Source organism: Exserohilum turcica (genome assembly GCF_000359705.1).
Source record: "Exserohilum turcica Et28A unplaced genomic scaffold SETTUscaffold_7, whole genome shotgun sequence".
In the NCBI taxonomy this organism is placed as follows: Eukaryota; Fungi; Ascomycota; class Dothideomycetes; order Pleosporales; family Pleosporaceae; genus Exserohilum; species Exserohilum turcicum.
This window is the reverse complement of record NW_007360288.1, coordinates 265,810-286,342: the sequence shown is the minus strand read 5'-3', so window position 1 is coordinate 286,342 and position 20,533 is coordinate 265,810. Positions and strand designations below refer to the sequence as shown.

Below are 20,533 nucleotides of genomic sequence, written 5' to 3'. Positions count from 1 at the left end.
GCTTTACTACCGCCACTGAGATGCATTCGCGCCGAAGTGAACTAATATCAATCACGACGGGATCGAAGCAGCTGGACACATTGCTTGCAGGAGGCATCGAGACAGGGTCCATTACAGAAATCTTTGGCGAGTTCCGAACTGGAAAGAGTCAGATCTGCCACACGCTCGCTGTCACCTGCCAGTTGCCTTTTGATATGGGTGGGGGAGAAGGCAAATGCCTCTACATTGACACCGAAGGCACTTTTCGACCGGTACGATGTTTGGCCGTGGCAAATCGATTTGGACTGTCGGGCGAGGAGGTTCTGGACAATGTTGCGTATGCGCGTGCATACAACTCGGACCACCAGTTGGAGCTCCTCAACCAAGCCGCCCAGATGATGACGGAAACACGCTTCTCATTGTTGATTGTTGACTCGGCCACAGCCCTGTATCGAACAGACTTTGCAGGGCGTGGCGAGCTTTCAGCGAGACAGACGCACTTGGCCAAGTTCATGCGTACGCTGCAACGGCTTGCGGACGAGTTTGGAATCGCTGTCATCATCACGAACCAGGTGGTTGCACAGGTCGATGGCGGGCCCAGCGCCATGTTCAACCCAGATCCCAAGAAGCCCATCGGAGGAAATATCATTGCGCATGCAAGTACAACGCGGCTGAGTCTAAGAAAGGGCAGAGGAGAGACGCGTGTGTGCAAAATCTACGACAGCCCGTGTTTGCCGGAGACGGATTGCCTGTTTGCCATCAACGAGGACGGGATTGGCGATCCCAAGGAAAAGGATTTGGAGGAGAGAAACGGCAAGTGAAGAGGGGACTCGCAGAGGCAAGGGCGATGGAGCGGCGGTTGTCTATCTTTCTTGGGTGAGGCGGTTTTCTTCCTCGATGACTTATGGAAATGCAATGCAATTATCTCCAGGCACTTGTATCCGGCATGTCCAGAACGCAGTGGAGCGAGGGGGATTACATAATCCATGGGCACCGGGCTCTTTGTTGCCCATGACAGGCACGGGCGTCAACCTATGCAAGTCGCCCGCAGGCAGCGAGGCCCGTGCGCCAGCTTTGCTCGTGGTCGCGCATTCCCATCGCGACTGCTGTTTTCGAAAGCTCCCCCTCCGCGCCGACGCCCCAACGCAAACCGCCCACGCTCCTTTGGCCCCGAATTCCTCGCCGCAGCAATCGCATCTCCTTCGCATGCGAGCAGAATGGTGCCTAACCGAGGCACGTGTCTCTACAAAGAGGCGCGACTGAACGTCGAGCCCGCCTTTCCTGGCTCAACCATCGCATTCGCCATCCCTGCATACTCTCCTTTTGGCGGGCGCCCCAGCACCAAGCGCACCGTCATTTCGGAGCAGTATGCTGACAAGGACGAAGATGCCTTCACCCGGCGCCATCTGGCGACAGATGGGTCCATGTGCTTTCGGCGCCATCATGGCTATCCGCGAAGCTTTCTATGGCGCGTCTTGGACCACCGAAAGATGCTGGAAATACAGGCCACAGATCTAGACCACGACCTTGCCGACAAGCTCGAAGCGAACCTCACTCTTCTTTTTCAGTTGCCCGCGCCGATTCGACCCTTCTGCGTCGCCTTTGCAGAGCCAACCGACCGCGATGCGCTGATCGTCTTCGCAATCACCACGGCCAACGAGCTCTACGCAATTACGCTACATCGCGACTTCTTCTCCACAGCCGCGGCTTCAGAGCAGGACCCAGAGACGTGGTGCAAGAGGTTCGAGCCAGCCCTCTTCAGCGGGCGCATACCCTATCGGCTTGTCGCTGAGAGTGCAGATGAGCTCCTAGTCACTCTCGACGACGGAGCCATCTGCCGCCTAGTGTGGGACAAGGCCAACAACGCTTGGGACGGATCGCGGTATCAACAAAACAACTGGTCAGTGCGTGGCTTGCTATCGTGGAAAGCGCAACCAACTGTCCGGTTCGAGAATGCAGACTTGGCCACATCGGCCGCCGCCGCCGTCGCTGTGTCGCCTGACCAGAAGCACATTCTTTCCGTATGCTTGGATCACTCGATAAGGGCATGGAACATTGCATCAGGCAAGCCGGGCGCCCACATCGATCTCTTGGGTGCAGATGACATGGCAGTGGAAAAGTCGCACACCTCATACTCTATCGGACCTGCGCAATCAATGCTCATGGAGGTAGTGGACGTAATTGGCGGAGTTGGAGGTGCGAGCTACCACGTGGTCACATACTCGCCAAAGCAACACCAGTTCAAATTTTGGGGGGTGAGGGATGCAGACGACACCGAGTTTGGCTTTTACGATGTTGCACAGGATTCGGACTTCATTCCACCCATCGACGAACTCATGAACACGACTGTTTGGACACTAGAAGAATTCCACGTCATTCCAGGGCCTACTGGATGGAGAGGCTCGGAAATATGGATCCGCGCAAGGTCTGGGCCGAGCAGCAAAGTGTATTCTCTCAAGTTTGATCTTACCGACCTTCCAGAGTCACGGACGCAAGCCTGGAAAAGTGACTGGGTCTGCGTGGATTCCGGGCCATTGACCGTCGAGGCTCTAAGGTCTCACCCTGCCAACCCGAGCGAGCGGGAAGAGGCCATTGACCAAGACGATCTGGGCTCCACGGAGCAGTGGCTGGACTTTTTATTCTACCCGGGAAGGTTCACCACCGCAACCCTGGAAACATCACTGTACATCTACAAGAGAGGGCTGGACCAAGCCCGATTGAGCCGATCATCCAGAGGCTCCCTCAAGGAGCGTATATACGCTGCCGTCACGGCACTTGCTGTCAATGGCAACCGCGCGCCCGACGAGCTCGAGGATGCAATGGCAATGCAATGGCAAGCGTACTATAGCCTAGTGAAGGACTTGCACAAGCGGAGGGGAGAGTCGCTATCGCTGGTGTACGACCGGGCAGCCGGCAGACCATGGCTTGTTTTGAGCGATTACATATCTGCAATACGGAGTTGCAGCGAGGCAGAAATCACCAAGCTAAATGCGGCCGTCATCTCTAGTCCGCGCACCCTAAGCAAAACACTCCGCAGAACCTTGGATACCTCCGAGTCACGGGACGTGGCACGGTTGCTTAATGCTGCAGCGTCCTTCAGACAGCGGCTGCCACCGTTTGTGCAGCACGAGGTCCAAAGACATTTGGAGATGGACATACTCCAAAGCCGCAACATCACCATCTTGGATCGCATGGAGTGGATCGAGGCCAACAGCGAACTCTCACAGCAGGTGTCTGATGAAGACGTGACGCTCCTTGTCGAAGAGCTCGGCATGGAAGTCAAGGATCTCGGCACCGAGACGTTTCTGAGGGCCATTAAAATCTTAGGCTACGAGGAGGACGGCAAGGCCCAGCCGAGGAAGCAGGTTGCACGGTACGGGTTGAGCGCATTGACGAGAGTGTCCCAAGAGACTCTAGAGGGCGACCGCGATGTCTTGCTCGATCTGCTTGTTCTGCTGTTGTTCATGTTCATTGAGCTAGAAGGCGAAACGCTCGAGGACTTTGATGCATCTGAAGTTTTTGCCGAGCTGATCCTTCGGTACAAGGACTGCATGGTAGTCTCGTGGCTGGCTGGCACGGTTTGGGCTCACCAAAGCGCGACGGGGCCAGCGTCAGAGAACACAAACCGCGCCCTGAGCGAGACATGGAAGACGGGCAAGAAGCTACCCATAACGCAAACGGTGCTTGAGGGAGCGTATGGCCATCGTACCTTTGAGGTACGGCTGCCGAAAGATTTAAAGGCGGATCTGCTTACCAAGTGGACTCGAGGGTGGCTGACGTCCATCTTTGAGGAACACGAGTATGAAAACGTCGTGGAGGATATCATGGGCATCCTGCTGGCACAAAGAGAGTATGATCTCGCCCTGGACTTTTCCAAGTTCCTCATTGAAGGGTACTGGGCATCTTATATGAGGGGCCGGCTGTACATTGCACTGGGCGACAATGCAACAGCATCGATGTGCTTCCAGAAGCCGGCATACACTTTGGGTAAGGGTCACATGGGATGATGGTATTGAAACAGGACTAACGCTAGCAGCTCTCGGCGCCATGTTTGATGTCGCAGAACAAGATACAATGGGGATTGTATCCGAGGTAGAGCGGAACTCGTTCTCTGAAGGCCTTGCCCATTACTACAACCACGTTGTCGGTCTGTTTGAAAGAGCCAAGGCGTACTCGTACGTCGCCGACTTTGCTAAGCTCGGACTCCGGTCCTTGGTGGGCCAGGAAGATGAAGAGCTGAAAACAGAACTGCTTCAACGGCTCTTCACTGCGTCGATACAGACGTCGAGGTTCCATGATGCATACACGGCCATGATTCGACATGGCGATGCTGCTTTGTAAGTTGATATATGATGGTTGCATGCTGATAGCTACTAATGCACAGTGTAGGAGAAACTCGGACCTGCAGACGCTCATTACCTCCATGGTCGCACAGTCACGCACCACGGAGCTGCTCCAGTTCCCATTTGTCGGACTGGCAGATTCTGTCGACAACGTGCTGGCGTCTCTCTGTCAGAAGACCTTGAACATGGCCTCTGGGCCTCCGTACCATCAGATTCTCTACTCTTTCCGCATCTCGCGCAACAACTTCCGCGGTGCCGCGTCAATCCTACACGAGCGGCTGCAGCGGCTCAAGACGACCTCGTCCAAGGTGCACGACCCGGCCGACGAATCTCTCGCACAGTGCTACCTGATGATGATCAACACACTGTCGTCGGTCAGCAAAGAAGACGCGTATATCCTAGCGGAGCAGCGGATCGAAGGAAGCGGGGGCCCGCCGCAGTGGGGCATTGGCCAGGGCAAGAAGCTGCTCAAGCGGCAGATCATCACGCTCGACACTCTGAGGAAGGAGTACCAGGCTGAGCTGGACCGGGTGGCGGCGATTGAGAGCGGCCAGTTTCCGTTTGTGGATGCGGGCGACGACATGGACATCTTGTAGAGGGCGCGTGGGGGTTTGGCAAGTTTCAGCGCGGCGTTCAAAGGACGGTAATGCGAAGGTATGGCGGGGTTGATAGCACCGCAGAGGGCTGGTTCTGCAGGAGCACATTGGCGCGGCGATGGTAGTCAGCAGCATACGAGTGAAATGATTGTGTTGCGTGCGGACTGGGCTGCGTTGCATTTGCCGTCTGTGGTCATGGCTTGGCGCCAGGCGAGTGTCGGCGACGCGGGGGGGAGGTGAACGCCAAAGTCGCGCGCTACGTAGTGAGTGGCTTACGTAAGCACTCTGCGGGGCGGCGCGATGCATTGCGGCGCGACTGCGCAACGCCTCGTCTGCTCGGTTGCTCACAGCGCCGCTTGACCACGCAGCTGTCGCCATGGTGGGAAGGCCCCTTGCCACGACGCGTGCACGCTCACTAACCGCCGCACCCAGAACTCCAAGTCGCTTCGACGTCTCGCCGCCGACCACGGCTCGCTGCACACGGCCGGCCTGCCTCCCAATTATCTCTTCGCCCCGGGCTCAGACGGCCCCGAAGACCTAACGTCGCTCGACATCCTCCTCGCCGGCCCCGTCGGCACGCCCTACGCAGGCGGCGTGTGGCGGCTCCATCTCGACATCCCCCCCACGTACCCTACCGCGCCGCCCACAGCACAGTTCCGCACCCGGCTATGGCACCCCAACATCGACGAGGCGACCGGCGCCGTGTGTGTCGAGACGCTGAAGCGTGACTGGACCAGCACACTGAAACTCCGAGACGTGCTGGTGACGATATCGTGTCTCCTGATCCAGCCGAACCCAGCGAGCGCGCTCAACGAGGCGGCCGGGAAGCTGGCCGTCGAGGACTGGGACGGATACTGCAGGCGAGCCCAGCTCATGACGGAGATTCATGCAGCCATACCAAGCAGTCTCGCCAAGGACGTCCGAGAGGCCCAGATGCGAGGCGAAGAGCCGACAACTGAGCCCGAGCAACCCGTAGCCAGACCGCGCTCCAAGGCCAAGGTACAGCGCCAGCCATCCGAGGACGAGGAAAACAGGCGGCGTCGAGGCATGACGCAGGATGCAGACAGCGATCCGGAGAGCGACTGGATACCAGGACCCGTCGGGACGACCAAGACTGCTGCTCGGCAAGAAAGCAACATTTTCGGCATCAAAGGGCTTGACGACGCAATGCAACTCGACACACCACCACGACGCATCTTCGCCACAGAAACAAAGTCTGCCGGCCCACTGGAATTGCAACGTGTCGACGACTCGGACCCGTTTACCGCTGGACCTTCGAGACACAGCAAGGCACAAGCAGCAACCCCGTTTGACCTACGCGTTCCCCCGGTCCCCACGACTGCATCAACAGAGACACGCGGTTTGCGTGCAACCTCTGCCTTGAGCATCCAGCACACTACCCACAGCCACCCCTTGGTCACCGAGTTCTCCTTCTCCTGGGACCAATCAAACGCCTTGTACAATCCAGGATTGGCGCACGACGCAGCAAACCACGGTGCAAGCAAAGCAGATGATGTCAAGAAACGTCTTACGAGCGTTGAGTTTGAGACAAAGCGCAAGTGGGAAATGAAGAGGCTCCGGAGGGCAGGCTCCGATATTCGAAGGTATAATCGGGGTGACTTTGGCCCTCGTATGGGTGTAGGAAGGCTCTAAGTGGCGGTGGTGTTGGTGGTGATGCCCGACCCCAGAGTGACAACCATGAGGGCAGTCCAAAGACGACAGTCATCCCTTTTTTTTTTCTTCCCCTTCGTTATGCATAGCGATTGACCATGGCATTTTCGGCTTGGTCTCTTGAAGGAATTGACTGCATCGTGCGCACTCCGAGTCCTCATGATATCAATGATTGCAATCTAGTTGACACTTCTAATGTGGCGCTTGTATAGGTTTGGGCGAGTGAGCCAGTGTACATGCAGCAAGGCTTGCGTAGAAGATGGAAGAAATCAGTCATAAGCCTAATCATTGCGAACTTGGAAATCACCAGGTCCGTTGGAATGTAAGGGCAGTGACCTAGAAATAATTCAACGGTGTGAAGTAGCTCGACTAGTGAGATTTCGCAGCAAACGACATGAGCTACAAGAAGCATGATATTGGTACATGCATTTATCCAAGAGAGAATGCACCGTAATCCCAGCGCTGCAACGTTCCAAAAACATTGTATAGCCAAGCCCCGTTGAAGGAAGTGTGCATGCATTGCATCTCGTCTTTTCGCTACACAAATACAGGAAAATCCAAAGTTAGCCAACCCATTGTTGAACCTAAAAGCCGAAAATGCTTATTGCGGTGGCTTCAATGTACCATTGGTACCACTAACACTGTAGGTTCCATTGACACTGTTGGTTCCGTGAAAACCATTAGTTTTGGTGTCATTTTCCAAGGCAGCACTGGCTTCCTTGATAGAAGGCACCGATCCTGCAGGTACAGCGAGCAATGTGCCATTACCAGCACCGTTGGCGTTGTCTTGATTGGGATCCTGTAGTCCCTGACGGACCTTGAGGACGCTGTCAACAATAACGGCATCGATGCCTTCATTTCTTTGCAGCTGTCAAACCGTCAGCATATGTAGAGCTAATGAGTGCACAGGTCATGGTTTGGGTGCTTACCAAAACATTCTTGGGGTCGTTGTTTAGTATTCCGTAACTCACACACACAAGACCACTTTCTTTTACCACCTTGACTAATCTAGGGCACATGACGAGTGGCGTAGCTGCACTGACAACTCCAAGCAGGTTCCAACGACTAGCAAAGCGGATAGCTTCTTGCAGACTCGCGGCTCGCACATCCCCCACAGGTGAAGTTCCAGCGTCTGTAAGGAATAAAACAGGGATCGAAGGCTGCTTAAAGGACAACATCAAGCAGATGTCCGGGTTGAAGGACGAGAAGATGATGTTGCGCTGGCCCATCTTATCATAGACCATTTCTAGGATTGTGTCGACAAAAGAATTCAGCTCTACGGCATACTGGTCCATTTCCTCTTCTTCAGACTCGTGAAGCATGGGGTACTTCATTTCAACGTTGAAGCCGACCGACTCTGGAAGTTCATCAAACATACGCTCCAGAGTCGTGAACGACGATTGGATAGAATAGCCACGGCTGTTCCCTTTGAATCCCTTCTTCTTGAAATCACGGGTATGCTTCATTCGCTCTGTAAGCTCCTCGGCGCGATCAACATGGATATTACGCTGCTTAGAGTTGTCGACAGAGTAAGACCGTGGTCTTCGCGTGCTAGGCCGGTCGTCCTCGGAGCCGTTGCCGTTAGCAACTCTGTCCGGGGACCCCGTACGAGCGTATCGAGGGTTGGAACCTTCGCCAATGTGAAGAAATTGGTCAAGGGTAAGGGTATGAACAGGCGCATCTATTCCGGTCTCACTGACAAGAAAATCGTGATAGATGACTGGTACGTGGTCCTTGGTCAGTTGAACATCGAATTCGACATACTCAGCGCCCAAGTTGGCAGCTGAGATGAAGGATTGTATTGTGTTCTCGCCGAGCTGCAACGACGTGCGAGATGCTGTGTTCTTTCCAAGACCACGATGGCCGATGACCATGGTTGTTGCAGCCATCTTTTTCCAGTACGTATGTTGCTCCGTGACTGACATGTTTGGATGGTGGAAGGGCGTGATGATGAGGAAATTGAAATTGACAGTTCCAATAACGTCCAGTGTCGAGGCTGCCACGATGGGTACCTTCATGTCGCCCTGAAGTGGAATTCGCTTTGAACCAACACTGGTCTTAATAGTGGATAGCAACGCAACAGCTCGTCCCATTGAGCGTTCGTGTGATCCCGAGTATGTTGGAACAATATCAAACAAGAGCTTGACTTTGGTGATGTCGCTCGTCATGAACGTGATGGGCTCGGTGGCGATGTTGTCTTGAATGGGCAGGTCAATTACAGTGGGCTCTCCTTTGGCCCCCGCTGCTTGTACCACCACAGACAGAGCAGTATCCAATTGTGTGGCATGCGCGTCGGCGAGCGGAATGTCGTCAAGCTTGACCGCTGGCGTTTCTTTTCGCAGATCCATCGAGCCTAGGCTGACCAGGACCATTGTTTCGTTGGTCAGATAGCGGTGACCAAATGTCTTGACAGGCTCAGGTGTCTTCTGGACAGGGCTGTTTGTGTCACGATTCAAGTTCTTGGACCGCCTCTCATCAAGAGAACTTTGCGGAGGGGATCCAGATCGAACCACTCGTGCATCCGTGGGCGCGACACGGGGCGACTCTGTCGTGGGGGCCAGTTCACACAATCTTTCGGCAATTTGAACATGGCCGCGAAGTGCTGCATGCTCTTTCGCTGTCCAGCCGGAGTTGTCACATCTCTGCAAGTCGGCTCCTGCAGCGGCCAGAATCTCGACAATTGAGAGGTGATCATCGACGCACGCAATAAAGAGCGGAGTCCAAGCAAACGTCTTCTCGGGCACGTCTACCTCAGCTTTGTTTGTGCTAGAGCCCTCCAGTAGAACCTTGGCACACTGATCGTAACCGTAGCGTGCGGCCATGTGGAGGGCAGTCTCGCCGCCATCGTCCTGATAGTTTACATCAACGCCAGCGTCGACCAGGAGTTTAACAATGTCAACAAAGTTTGATCGAGTGGCTAGAGCCAGCGCGGCGCCTGAGCGTGGGCTGGATTTTCTGGATGCAAGTCTTTGCTCATTGGCACCGCGCCAATTCTCTGCATCCAAGAGAGCTTTCGTAGTGAGTGGGTGTCCGCCCATGACACTTAGATGCAGAGGTGCATTACCCTCGGCATCCTGCCAGTAAGAAGAGTCTATCCCTTGTGCAACATCGAACTGACCCCAATCCTGCATGTGCTTTATGACAACCTGGCAGATGATGACGAAGCCATACTGTGCCGCATAGTGAAGGGGAAGCCTACCGTAGGCATCACGAGATTGGAGCGCATTACGTTGCTCTGAACGCAGCTCGTCGAGTAGATAGATGAGCAGACGCACTGACTCATCATTCTCACTCAGGAGCTGTGTTGACTCTTCCTCAGTAGTCGTGCAGGGACGGGGTTGGCGGTTGGGGTCAGTGGCGGGCACTATGAAGTTCCGTGCTTCGCCCGAGCTCGGGAGGAGAGTTCCATCGGCGCCAAACGTCTCACCGCTTTTTGAACGGCCAATGTTGATGACCAGACGGTGGATACAGTTTCGCTTGTTGATGTCGTCCTCTTCGTCTAGCGAGATGATGTCTTGCAACAATCTCTTGATGCATTGCTTGGATCGACACGAAATCGAGCGCTGTAGGAAGTTGAGCAGAATCTGCTGCATTGATGAGCTGCTGATGCCGTTGCTGGCGGCAGCCTCTTTGATTTGCAAATCAAGATCATCGGCTTTGTCGTTGCGAATAGCCAAATCTACCGCGTCGAGAAGGCTAGATGGGAGATGTAGCGAGCGGCCGGGAACTCTGCCCAGAGAACCGGCGGAATGGGTCGAGCCTGTGTCGTCGAACGTCTTGATATCGCCTAGCCCCGACAGCCACTCGTTGACAACCTTCATGTCCTGGTTGAGGGGCAGGTTGTGGGCAAAGGGCTTGGGGTTGACCTTGGATGCTAGATAGGGCTCTTGCAGGCATGCAGTCTTAATCTTCTTATCGAGCTTCTTTGTGATTTTGATGAAGCCTCTTCGGTTGACTTCTCCGTACCATTGCAGCTTGCGCATGGAACCACGCAGCTCAAGCAAGGCGCCCATGAGGTCCTGGGCCTCATCTTTGTCGATGCCGTCGGGGAGCTGAGCAGCCCGTCCGTAGCGGCCGTGGAGAAGTCTCAGTCGGCGGGAAAACTCGGCATACTTGCGGTTGTAAAAGTTGTCGACGTCTTCGAGGTTGCGGTCAAGAGAAAAGAAGAATTCTGCGGGCTGCAGTCAGCAACGTGGTGTTTGGGAATCGGCATGGGCCGCTCAAGAGATTTGGTTTCGACTGACCTGCGAGATCTGGATCTGAGCCGTGCTTGGAGGCTTCGGCGGCGTTTTTGATCAGCTTCTTGAGGCCCTTGTAGTTGATGTACGAGGAAGCCCATTCGGGCACTTGGTTCCGGGGCAGATTATGGCCGAACTTCATCTTGGCAGGCCAGCCGTGGTGGGTAGCTTTGCGCACAACAGGGAGCGCAAATGGGACAGAGATATAGTTGCAGCAATTGACCGATTGAGGCCGGGCAGCAGGCAAAGCGACCAGCGCAGTCAAGGCGTTACTGTTGGCTAGTTTAGGGTGTGCTCCAGGCGTCCATTCTCATTGGACGAGACGGAGCTCGATCAAAGCGCGCCTGCAGCATGGTTAAACGGACTGTCAAATGGAGGGAGAGCCGCAGCTGGAGGGCAAGGGGAAGTACACTGTAGCGGCGGGCTCGCTGGTCAGTGTGATTTGGTCGTGCAGGTGGAGGTGGTGAGGAGGTGTTGAGGAGGAGATGGGGAGGAGGGTGAGGATGATAAAGAAGATGAAGAAGCAGAAGCAGAAGCAGGGCGGTTGAGTCGCGGTGGTGGTGGTGGTGGGCGGGAGCAGGTGGTCGGTGCGTCGTTCAGGGTCTCGGATGACGTGTGATGGTGGAGAGTCGCGATGGGGGTGGTGTTGGTTGGCGTGTGGCCGTCGACGCCCGTGGGGCCGTGGCATTTATATATGGATGCACAGGCGGCGACGGCGGGCGTCAGAGGGTGAGAGGGAGAGGGAGGATGCTGGTGGTGGTGGTGGTGGTGGTGGTGCAGGCCCGCCTGTGGCACTTGTCGCATCATGTTGCATCAGTGCGCCAGCACCAGAGCAGCAGTGTGAGTGCATCGGTGCAGCATCCCTTGCAAGCTGCGTCGGCGGATCGCGGCGGTGTGGGTGTGTGGGTGGGTGTGTATGTAAATAGTATGCGGGATTGTCTGTTGCTGGCTCGTCAAGGGCATGTTAGGCGACAGGCGGCTGGGCCAGGGCGGTGGGGCAGCGAGTCGTAGGGTGCTGTATTACATGCACAGCATGTATGTGTATGTGTAGTGTATGTGTAGGAGGCTGGCCAGGGAGGCCTTGGGTAGCGGGATGCATGTCATCCGTCGTGCGTGCGGCGCGCCTGGCCTGGCCTGTCTGTCCGGCCTGTCCGGCCTGTCTGGCTGGCGGGCTGGCGGGCTGGCGGGCTGGCCTGCACCGCACTAGCTCCAAGTACTTAGTCGGGGTGGTGGGCGCGACGGGTTCAATTCATGGGCCGCGCTTGCTTTTCTGCGCTTTGTGGCTTGGTGCTTTTTTATGCTTTTCTTTTTGGGCCCAGTCTTTCCCCGCAATAAGCCCGCAGCACCACCACCACCACCACCCACACCCACACTCACACCTAATGTACACTCGTGCTCGCACTCACACTCATGCACATGCAGCCGGACCCTTTTCCGTGCCCGTTTCTGCAGCCATCCCCGGCCTGCCAGCACGACTAAGACGGCTCCAAAGAGACCCTGCGCCCGTTTGCTCCCCTTCTCGCCCACCGCCCACGCCGCCGTCACGAGAAGAAAAAAGCGTTGCCCTCGGCGTCCTTGCGCTGCAGCGTCGACAGATCCTTGTCCGGCGCATACTCTGTCCACGCGCTCGCCGGGAAAATGTGCTTGTTGCGTTCGTACCACCGCCGGTCCACCACCTTGGTCATGGCCGCCTCGTCCCCAAACCCCTCGAGCTCCCAGTTGCCCAGCCCCGCCTCTCTGCTCTTCTTCTTGAGCGGCTGCGCCAGCGGGTCGTACGTCGCCGCATCCACGTCTGCCGCTGCCGCTGCCTCGCCCTCGCCCTCGCCCTCGCCCGTCCGTGGCGTTGCCTTGGTCGGCTGTGCCGAGTAGTCGAAGATGGGGCCGTCGAGACCCGCAACTCTGTTGAACAAAAAGTGGTAGATGTCGTAATGCTGCATCCCGTGTCAGCGACCGTAGCCCACTTCAACACACACGCCTGTCTGCGCACAACTCACATGCGGTATAATCACCTCCCCTCTGACGAGCATCAGGTCGTCTACACTGACTCTGGCCCAGTCCCTCCGACTCTTATCGCCCCCCACCCCCAGCTCTGCCCCCACCTTTCTGGCCTTGTCCAAGAACAGCCATATCTGCTCCCCCTTCTTCAGCCTGCACCGTCCCCCGGGGATGTTGGTGCCGTCGTAAAACACAAACGGTATGACAACCTCGGTCGCCTTGACTGCGTCGCGCATGGCCACAAAGTCCTGGCGTGCCAGCTCCGCCTGCTGTGCCTCGCGCTGCAGAGCCGTCTTGGTCATGACACGGGGCTTCAGCCCAATGCTCGCGTTTGCACCCAGCTTCTTCTTCTTCTTCATTTTGCTCTTGTCCTTGTTGTTGTTGTTGTTGTTGTTGTTCACCACCATGCTCTCTGCTTCGGCCCTCGCCCCAGTCGAGTCCGCGGGCGTGCCTTCGCGCGTCTCAAGCGCCTTGCACGCCGACGAGTCGGTGTCGTCCGCTTCTTCGTCCGTGCCAAACGACAGCTTGCCTTTGCCCGTCACCTTGCGCTTCTTCTTCTTGAAGACTGGCTTTGGTGTTGATGCCCTGTACTTTGCCAATTAGCATGCACCACGAAGCAACGCCCCACCGTCCTTACCCGTCCAATCCAGTGCTGGCGTCTGAGTCCAGCCCCGTGTCGCCTCGCTCTTTTCTGTCCAACGCCTCGGCGCGTCGCTTGCGGTAGTCATGGAGATTGACCAGCCCGACGGTTTGCGCCTTGAGCAGGTCCTCTGCCGTGGCAGCCTGCGACGTGAAGCGCGCGTTGCCGGAGCCATCGCTATGCCCGCCCGAGCTCGCCGTGAATCTGTCCATGACTGTAGAGAAGACGTTGGGCCTGAGAGTCGCTGGGAGAAGTGTGTAGCGCCGGCCAGAAAGTTGACGGCGCCCGCCCAGAACAGCAAGTCCGCCAGCGCTAGCGCCCCACAAGCCCGTGATCGCGCGTATCCCGCGCGCCCCTCCCAACACGACTGACTTGACGCGACTTTTCCACCAGCACCGCCCACATTTGCTGCGGGACCCGAGATATGACCCAGCATGGCGCGCATCGTGCAGGACTCAGACGACGAGCTGGAAGATGACCTCGAGGCCGACCTGCCACCCCCAAAACGACCTGACGCGTCCGGTCAGTGGCTCCCCCTTGGTGGGCCCGCTGGTAGAATTGCCCTATCCATCCACTCGCCCTCCGCGACAAGGCTAACTATCGCTTTAGATGCAATCAAGGGACCAAGCGAGCAAGCACGGCCTGCTCACGCACAGCTTCAGCCCAGCCAAGATGAACCTCAGTCCTCGGTCTCCTTGCCTGAACTTCCAAACAAAACAAGGAAAACTGACACCCACCCGAGCCCTGCCCAATTCCGGCTCAGTCTTTCACCCAAAAAGAAGAGCCCTCTTATCTATAGCAAGGACACGCACCCCCCTGGAGCAACCTGGACCTTGGAAGGCACCATGCGTGATGACTATGCCCGCCACGAACCAGGCATGTTTGCTGAGCCCTCCAGTACCATCCCCAACGCCACCATGACCCAACAACGTGTCTTGGACGTTGTCAATGCTCCAGTCATGCTGGGGCAAGAGCCCGAGACAGGAGGCCCTTACTATCTGCCTCCGCCTGAAGCGTCAGTGCCCTGGTCAGATCTAATGAGGTTCACGCCTGCAGAAGCAACTGAGCAGACGGAATCATCGGGTCGTGAGCCACCCCCTGACATGCCATTCACTGCGCCTCTTGCAACTCCCCAGAAAGACCCAGGGCTTTCCTCATCGCAAGGGGGCAGGCGTACATCCTCTCTTCATCCAAAGGAAAGTCGATTGACGAACAAGCCTTCTCCCGTCGAGATCTACCACGGCGAACGTGAACCGGTGCCCCCTAGGGCAGGTCTCCAGCCAATCACCGAGATACCAATAGCTGCACGGCCCGAATCTCAAAGCAGCGAACAAGTGGGGGCGAAGATAACGTCTCGTCACCAAAACAGCCAATTGCCATCTAGTTCTGATGACGAACTCATTGTGGTTGGGCTGCCAGAGGAACGGTACAAGCCACGGCCTAGTCGTTCAAGATCGCTCAAGATCGACATGGAGCAGTCAATCGACTACTCTGTTCGACCTGAGAAAGCTAAGAGGATCAGCAAACGTCGGAGAGCGACAGCCGACATGGGCCCCGCAAATACGTTTACGACACCGGAAAAAGTTCGACAGATCTGCGATATGGGCTTCACGCCTGCAACTACTGCGGGGGCTTTGAAAAGGAATTGCGGTGACGTCATTCAGACCATCGATTGGCTAGTCGCTAACAATGTCGGCCATGACGAGCTGGCGCCGCAAAGTCCGCCAACAACGAAGCCTAAACCCAGAAAAGCAGACGAGCCTCACGCAATGCATGTGGAGACTGTACAGGACATAATGCGCAATCTGAATGAGTACCGCCGAGACGACGGCGAGACGGGCCAAGGTGCTCCGCCAGCAATGCCGGATACGGACAATGCTACAATGCAGGATGGATTTGCAAACATTGCCGCAACAACCTCAAATGCAGAAACAACTCCAAACACGAGTCCTGTAAAAGTACAGGTGGTGATCCCTAAGAAATCACCTAACGCTTCCACGACACAAGCAGAAGAAGATATACACATGCTTAGCAACAAAGCAAAACGCAGGAAAACTACGTTGGATACCTCTGAAGCAGAAGCAGTTACAACACCAGTCAATGTTACCGAGGTGGTCACCGAGAAGAAGAAGGGTCGAGGTCGCCCAAAGAAAACTGCCAGTCCTGCCCCGACTGTCAAACACGTCAAAATCTCCGAACAGGATACCAAAGAAGAGAAGCCCAGTGGATGCTTGCAAAGCGTCGAGCCGAACTCGGCCACAGACCGTATAGATGGCAACTCTGGAACCTCGGCTAAGAAAGCAGAATCTCTCGAACCGATGGACTCTGAGAGTGCAGCCCACTTCAAACCTCTGGCGAAGCCTTGTGCAACGGCAGGATCAGATACCCCAGAAAGATCGACAAAACCCGCAACCGCTTCGCCGATGAACAAAAACAAAGTGCAGTACCGTGTGGGACTAAGCAAACGAGCGAGGATTGCTCCGTTGCTACGCACCTTGAAGAAATGACGGGGCCAAGCAGGTGTTCCGCACTGGGAGCAGCATGCAATTCACGATAGTACCATGTAACGAAAACCAAATGATACCCCCTTTTATTTTGCGCTGCAGGATGTGTTCAGCAGATACATATCGTGCTCGCATTCACATGCGTCTAGTACAGACGTGGTATTAGTGGGATACTACCAACCATGGACACAAGCACAAGAACCAAAACATATTGGGCGGGTGCAGCTCTCCAAGCGTGACCATGTGGGGCGTGGAGTGGACGCATCTCGTATTCTGCCAGATACTGCATCATGAGTAGCTTGTTTGGTGTTGCTGAAACGCAATAGTGATGGCACATGGGCCCCTGACTTGGACGTCAACCACTAAGTGGGTCACATCCTTCACCATCTCGGCCGCCGCGTACGAAACACACATGGCTCAGCCAGCCTTTGTTTATTGCCAAGAACGGGAATATGGACTTTTACGGGCGGAAGCTAGCGCTCACGCAGACTTGGCAATGGTGCGCAAGGCTTGTAGGAGCCGCCCAGCCTCGAATCCCATCCACAGCTGTTCGGACGCTATTGTTGGATTCGCCTTCTTTTTACAAGCGCCCAAATACACCCGGGACAGCTATGTAACTTTTGCAACAGTTGACGGGATTTCACACCAGAACAAGACGCGCCTCTAGCATTCCGAGCCTACCAACGTCCTCGCGAACCGTAGCATTAGAGCACTGCGCCGGAACGCCCGAGCTTGAAACGAACACGACTGCTTGATGCTACGCGAGGCGCCGTCCACGCCACATGAGGCCATGGCAGTTGAAGGCTAGACGCTGTTGTGATGCCAAGCCTTCCGCTAGACGCGTGTTGAGCCTAGGTCGTCTGCTATGTTCCCTCTTCCGCATCTCTGCGACACGACCTGGCCACGCACACGCATCGCTATCCATATTTTTAGCTTTCTGTCGACTCTCCATACGACTTGGCCATGCAAGGTACACGCTCATGTTTTTTGCTTCTGAACACGCCGGAATGGACACGTCAAAGTGTCTTGGAGCGGCTACGACAGCCTTCAGGCATACGAAGACAGGTACTCGGCTCGGTGCTGGCAATCATCCCAAAGAAGCATGGAATGCTATGAGGTGGGATTTCCTCCTGTCCAAGCGGCCTACACTAGCCGCCATGTCCTTATTCCCAGCACCATGCCATCTCCACCGTCGGCTCGCACCCTGCAACAGTCCCCTATAGTGAGCGGTCTTGGTCTTGGCCCTCGACCATGGGCCGCTCCCTACAGGTGCGTTACCAATCGCCCTGGGGCAACTCATGCGAAATCAAATGGTATAAGTGTAATCATCTACCCTCTCCCTTGGCTACGTTAGTCGTCTTGCCCGTGCCTGCACGCAAAGCGACCGTCACTCGTTTGTCACTATCCTTTGATCAATAATCGGCTTTTGTCGCCTCACTCGCTCATCCCCCCTTCTCTATTCTTATCCAAACGAATTCAGTATTAGCTTTACAGCGCCGCATTGGCCAAGATGCGTTTCTCACAAATTGCCGCCGCCTCCGTGGTGGCGCCGCTTGCTGCTGCTCACGGAGCAGGCATGGAGGGCATGCCCAAGATTTTTGGCATGCCAAAGCAACTGAGGGCCAGCAATCCTTTTGCCGGGTTCCAGGCTCGCCATGCTGCTCAGCCTGCCCGTGCCGTCGGACCCCGTCAGGAAGCTAGCCGCTGTGGTCCTCAGAATGGCAATCAGGTTTGCGCCGACAACGAGTGCTGTTCGTCAGCTGGATACTGTGGGACTACCAAGGAGCATTGCCAGGCGCCCGACTGTCTCTTCAACTTTGGACCCGCATGCGATGCCAACAAGACTCCAGCGGGCGAAAGCACACGCAACGTCGCTCGCCCTCAGCTCGGAAAGATTGCCTACGGTGGTGGGGGCATCTACGTGTGCAACAACCCCGGGACTGTGGCCATTACATATGACGATGGGCCATATATCTACACCGAGGGCGTCATGAAGCAGTTCGAGGCAAGGGGAGGCCGTGCGACTTTCTTCATTACCGGAAACAACATTGGAAAGGGATCCATTGACGAGAACTGGGCTGGTGTCATCAAGAAGATGTACGACAACGGGCACCAGGTTGCTTCACACACATGGAGTCACCAGGATCTCTCTGCCATCACCAAGGAGGAGGCGTATGACCAGATGGTCAAGAACGAAATGGCTCTTCGCAATATCTTGGGCCGCTTCCCCACATACATGCGCCCGCCTTATTCTTCATGCGATGCCGATTGCCAGGAGGTCATGGCGGATCTTGGTTATGTCGTGTCGTACTTTGACTTGGACACTGATGGTGAGTGATGGTGGCACTGCTAGGCCATGTCGCTTTCAGCTTTCTAACCATTTACAGACTACAACAACCTTACACCCGAGAAGATTCAGATCGCCAAGGATAACTTCAAGGAGGGCATTGATACGCGCAACAGCGGGGACCCATACGATGGTGACAGGCTCGCTATTGGCCATGACATCCACCAGCTGACTGCGGAGAACCTTACTGCCTACATGCTAGACTACGTCTACGATCAGGGTCTCAAGGCTGTCACCATGGGCGAGTGTCTCCAGGACCCCAAGGAGAACTGGTACCGCGACTCCACGCCTGCTCCTCCCAGCACGTCATCAACGCGTACTGCTTCGTCGTCGATGGCGACTCCGACTCCGACTGGGCCTACCTCGAAAGATGGATCCTGCGGTGCTACTGGCTCTAACCAGTCTTGCGTTGGCTTTGTTGGTGGAGATGGCCTCCTCGGCGAGTGCTGCTCGCAATACGGCTGGTGCGGACGGACATCTGATCACTGCCAGACTGGCTGCCAGGCCGGCTTTGGAAAGTGCGGCGCGCAGCCCAGCGCCTCTCCATCTGCATCTGCATCTGCACTTGCATCTCCATCAGCATCAGCGTCTTCATCCACACGTGCAACCATCTCTGGCAGCGTCACGGGCCCTGTGTCTACTCCTACTGGCCCTGCCACGACGGATGGATCGTGCGGTGCTGTCAACAATGGCATGACGTGCATGGGCTTTGTTGGCCCGGCTGGGCTCAGCGAGTGCTGCTCTTTGTATGGATACTGTGGAAATACTGATGCCTACTGCTCTACGGGCTGCCAGGCTGGGTTCGGAAAGTGTGGCAAGCAGGAGATTGGGTCGAGCAGTGTGGTTAGCAGTGCTTCGTCGGCCGGCGTAGTGTCCAGTGTCAGCAAGGATGCTGTCTCGCCATCCTCTCAGGCTCCTACTGCCTCTGTATCTGCCTCAGCATCTACTTCTAGCTTGGTCACTGCATCGGCCTCAGCTTCTGACGTGGTATCTGTACCGGCTTCCGAGTCGGTTTCCGCATCCGCTTCAGCCTCTGCCTCAGTTTCTAGCCAGGCATCTGCATCTGCATCTGCGTCTACGTCGAAGGCTAATGGAGACGACTCGGTCTCGGCTTCGGCAAGTGGGGCTTCTGGGACAGTGTCATTGACTGTGTCGGCGTCCAAAGACAGCTACCCCAGCGAATCTGTTTCGGGCGGCTCTTCCGGATCCGCATCCATGACACCGTCTCCCACACGGGCATCTTCGTCCTTCTCCACGGCCATCATGGGTGCCAGCTCCACGTCGCGCACGCCTCTCGCCACACCCACGCCTACCAAGCTGCCCGTGTCTCAGGACGGAAAGTGCGGTGGGCAAAACGGGGGACAGACTTGCGCGGGCTACAAGACAGGGTGGGGAATGCAGATAGAATGCTGTTGCAAGCAGAGCGGACGGTGCTCTATTGATCCGTGGGCGTGTACGGCCGGGTGTGACAAGAAGTATGGAAAGTGCTGGTTTTAGATGGGGTGGAGGCGGAGGAGGCGGAGGAGTGAATTGCGCGTCTTGTAGGCTTGGAGCCAATGGCGTCGCTGAGTCGCTTGTGGCAAGGCGTGATTTCAAGAGGCGACTGCAAGAGATAGTATGGTGTAGCCATGAGTCGAGCCGTGATGGTTTCCCTGGGGTAGCTATAATACACAAAGGCGCTACTTCTTGGGCGGGCGTACATGTATGGGGGACTAGCAGAGTGCCAAGGCGCGGCGCACGGGGCGCCCACACCAAGCCCAGCAAGCAATACATTACTCGTGATAGCGCCGTGTGCAGCAGCAATCCGCCCACATCCGCCCGGGCACCACGGTGCCATGTATCTACAAGCAGACTGTCCATGTCGTTAGCAGCAGCAGGCAAGCGGCCGAGTCGAGGCGTGCCGGCGATGCTACAAGTTTGTTTTGCACGGCAAGCAAGGCAGCCGAGGGCGCGAGCCCCAGGTTGCCGTGCCAAACACGCTCGTTTCACCACAGCCATTTACCCGCTTGGCACGCACGCTCGCACTCGGATGGATTGGCATCTATTTTCGGGGGCTGGAGCTGCATTGGCGTGTGTGTGGGTGGGGGGGAGAGAGCATGTGAGCACATACAGGATAAAGTACTTGGATACTTACTTATTATTATTGTTCCATTAGAGTCTAGTGAGCTCGAGGCTATGTAAGACTTTGGCCGAGGCCGTTCTAACTAGATTTATTTACAA

General features: G+C 56.1%; 5 protein-coding genes across 5 annotated transcripts; 4 read left to right on the top strand and 1 right to left on the bottom strand.

The window, feature by feature from the left end:
• Nucleotides 1-1,196: 1,196 nt before the first annotated feature.
• Nucleotides 1,197-4,918, top strand: SETTUDRAFT_156719 (uncharacterized protein; the record flags this gene model as incomplete). The annotated part of the gene is made up of 3 exons (XM_008032015.1): nt 1,197-3,966; nt 4,016-4,316; nt 4,369-4,918. The coding sequence occupies 3 exons, from the start codon at nt 1,197-1,199 to the stop codon at nt 4,916-4,918; spliced, it is 3,621 nt and encodes a 1,206-aa protein (XP_008030206.1).
• A 376-nt stretch (nt 4,919-5,294) lies between these two features.
• Nucleotides 5,295-6,571, top strand: SETTUDRAFT_156718 (uncharacterized protein; the record flags this gene model as incomplete). The annotated part of the gene is made up of 2 exons (XM_008032014.1): nt 5,295-5,297; nt 5,351-6,571. The coding sequence occupies 2 exons, from the start codon at nt 5,295-5,297 to the stop codon at nt 6,569-6,571; spliced, it is 1,224 nt and encodes a 407-aa protein (XP_008030205.1).
• A 5,797-nt stretch (nt 6,572-12,368) lies between these two features.
• SETTUDRAFT_173630 (uncharacterized protein) lies at nt 12,369-13,674 on the bottom strand (the record flags this gene model as incomplete). Its single annotated transcript, XM_008032013.1, has 3 exons — nt 12,369-12,758; nt 12,822-13,407; nt 13,460-13,674. 3 exons carry the CDS (start codon nt 13,672-13,674, stop codon nt 12,369-12,371), a joined length of 1,191 nt encoding a protein of 396 aa, XP_008030204.1.
• Nucleotides 13,675-13,896: 222 nt separating this feature from the next.
• Nucleotides 13,897-16,041, top strand: SETTUDRAFT_43815 (uncharacterized protein; the record flags this gene model as incomplete). Its single annotated transcript, XM_008031955.1, has 2 exons — nt 13,897-13,984; nt 14,072-16,041. 2 exons carry the CDS (start codon nt 13,897-13,899, stop codon nt 15,967-15,969), a joined length of 1,986 nt encoding a protein of 661 aa, XP_008030146.1. The 3' UTR covers nt 15,970-16,041.
• A 1,435-nt stretch (nt 16,042-17,476) lies between these two features.
• Nucleotides 17,477-20,079, top strand: SETTUDRAFT_181141 (carbohydrate esterase family 4 protein; the record flags this gene model as incomplete). Its single annotated transcript, XM_008032012.1, has 2 exons — nt 17,477-18,296; nt 18,354-20,079. 2 exons carry the CDS (start codon nt 17,477-17,479, stop codon nt 19,808-19,810), a joined length of 2,277 nt encoding a protein of 758 aa, XP_008030203.1. The 3' UTR covers nt 19,811-20,079.
• Between the last annotated feature and the right edge of the window lie 454 nt (nt 20,080-20,533).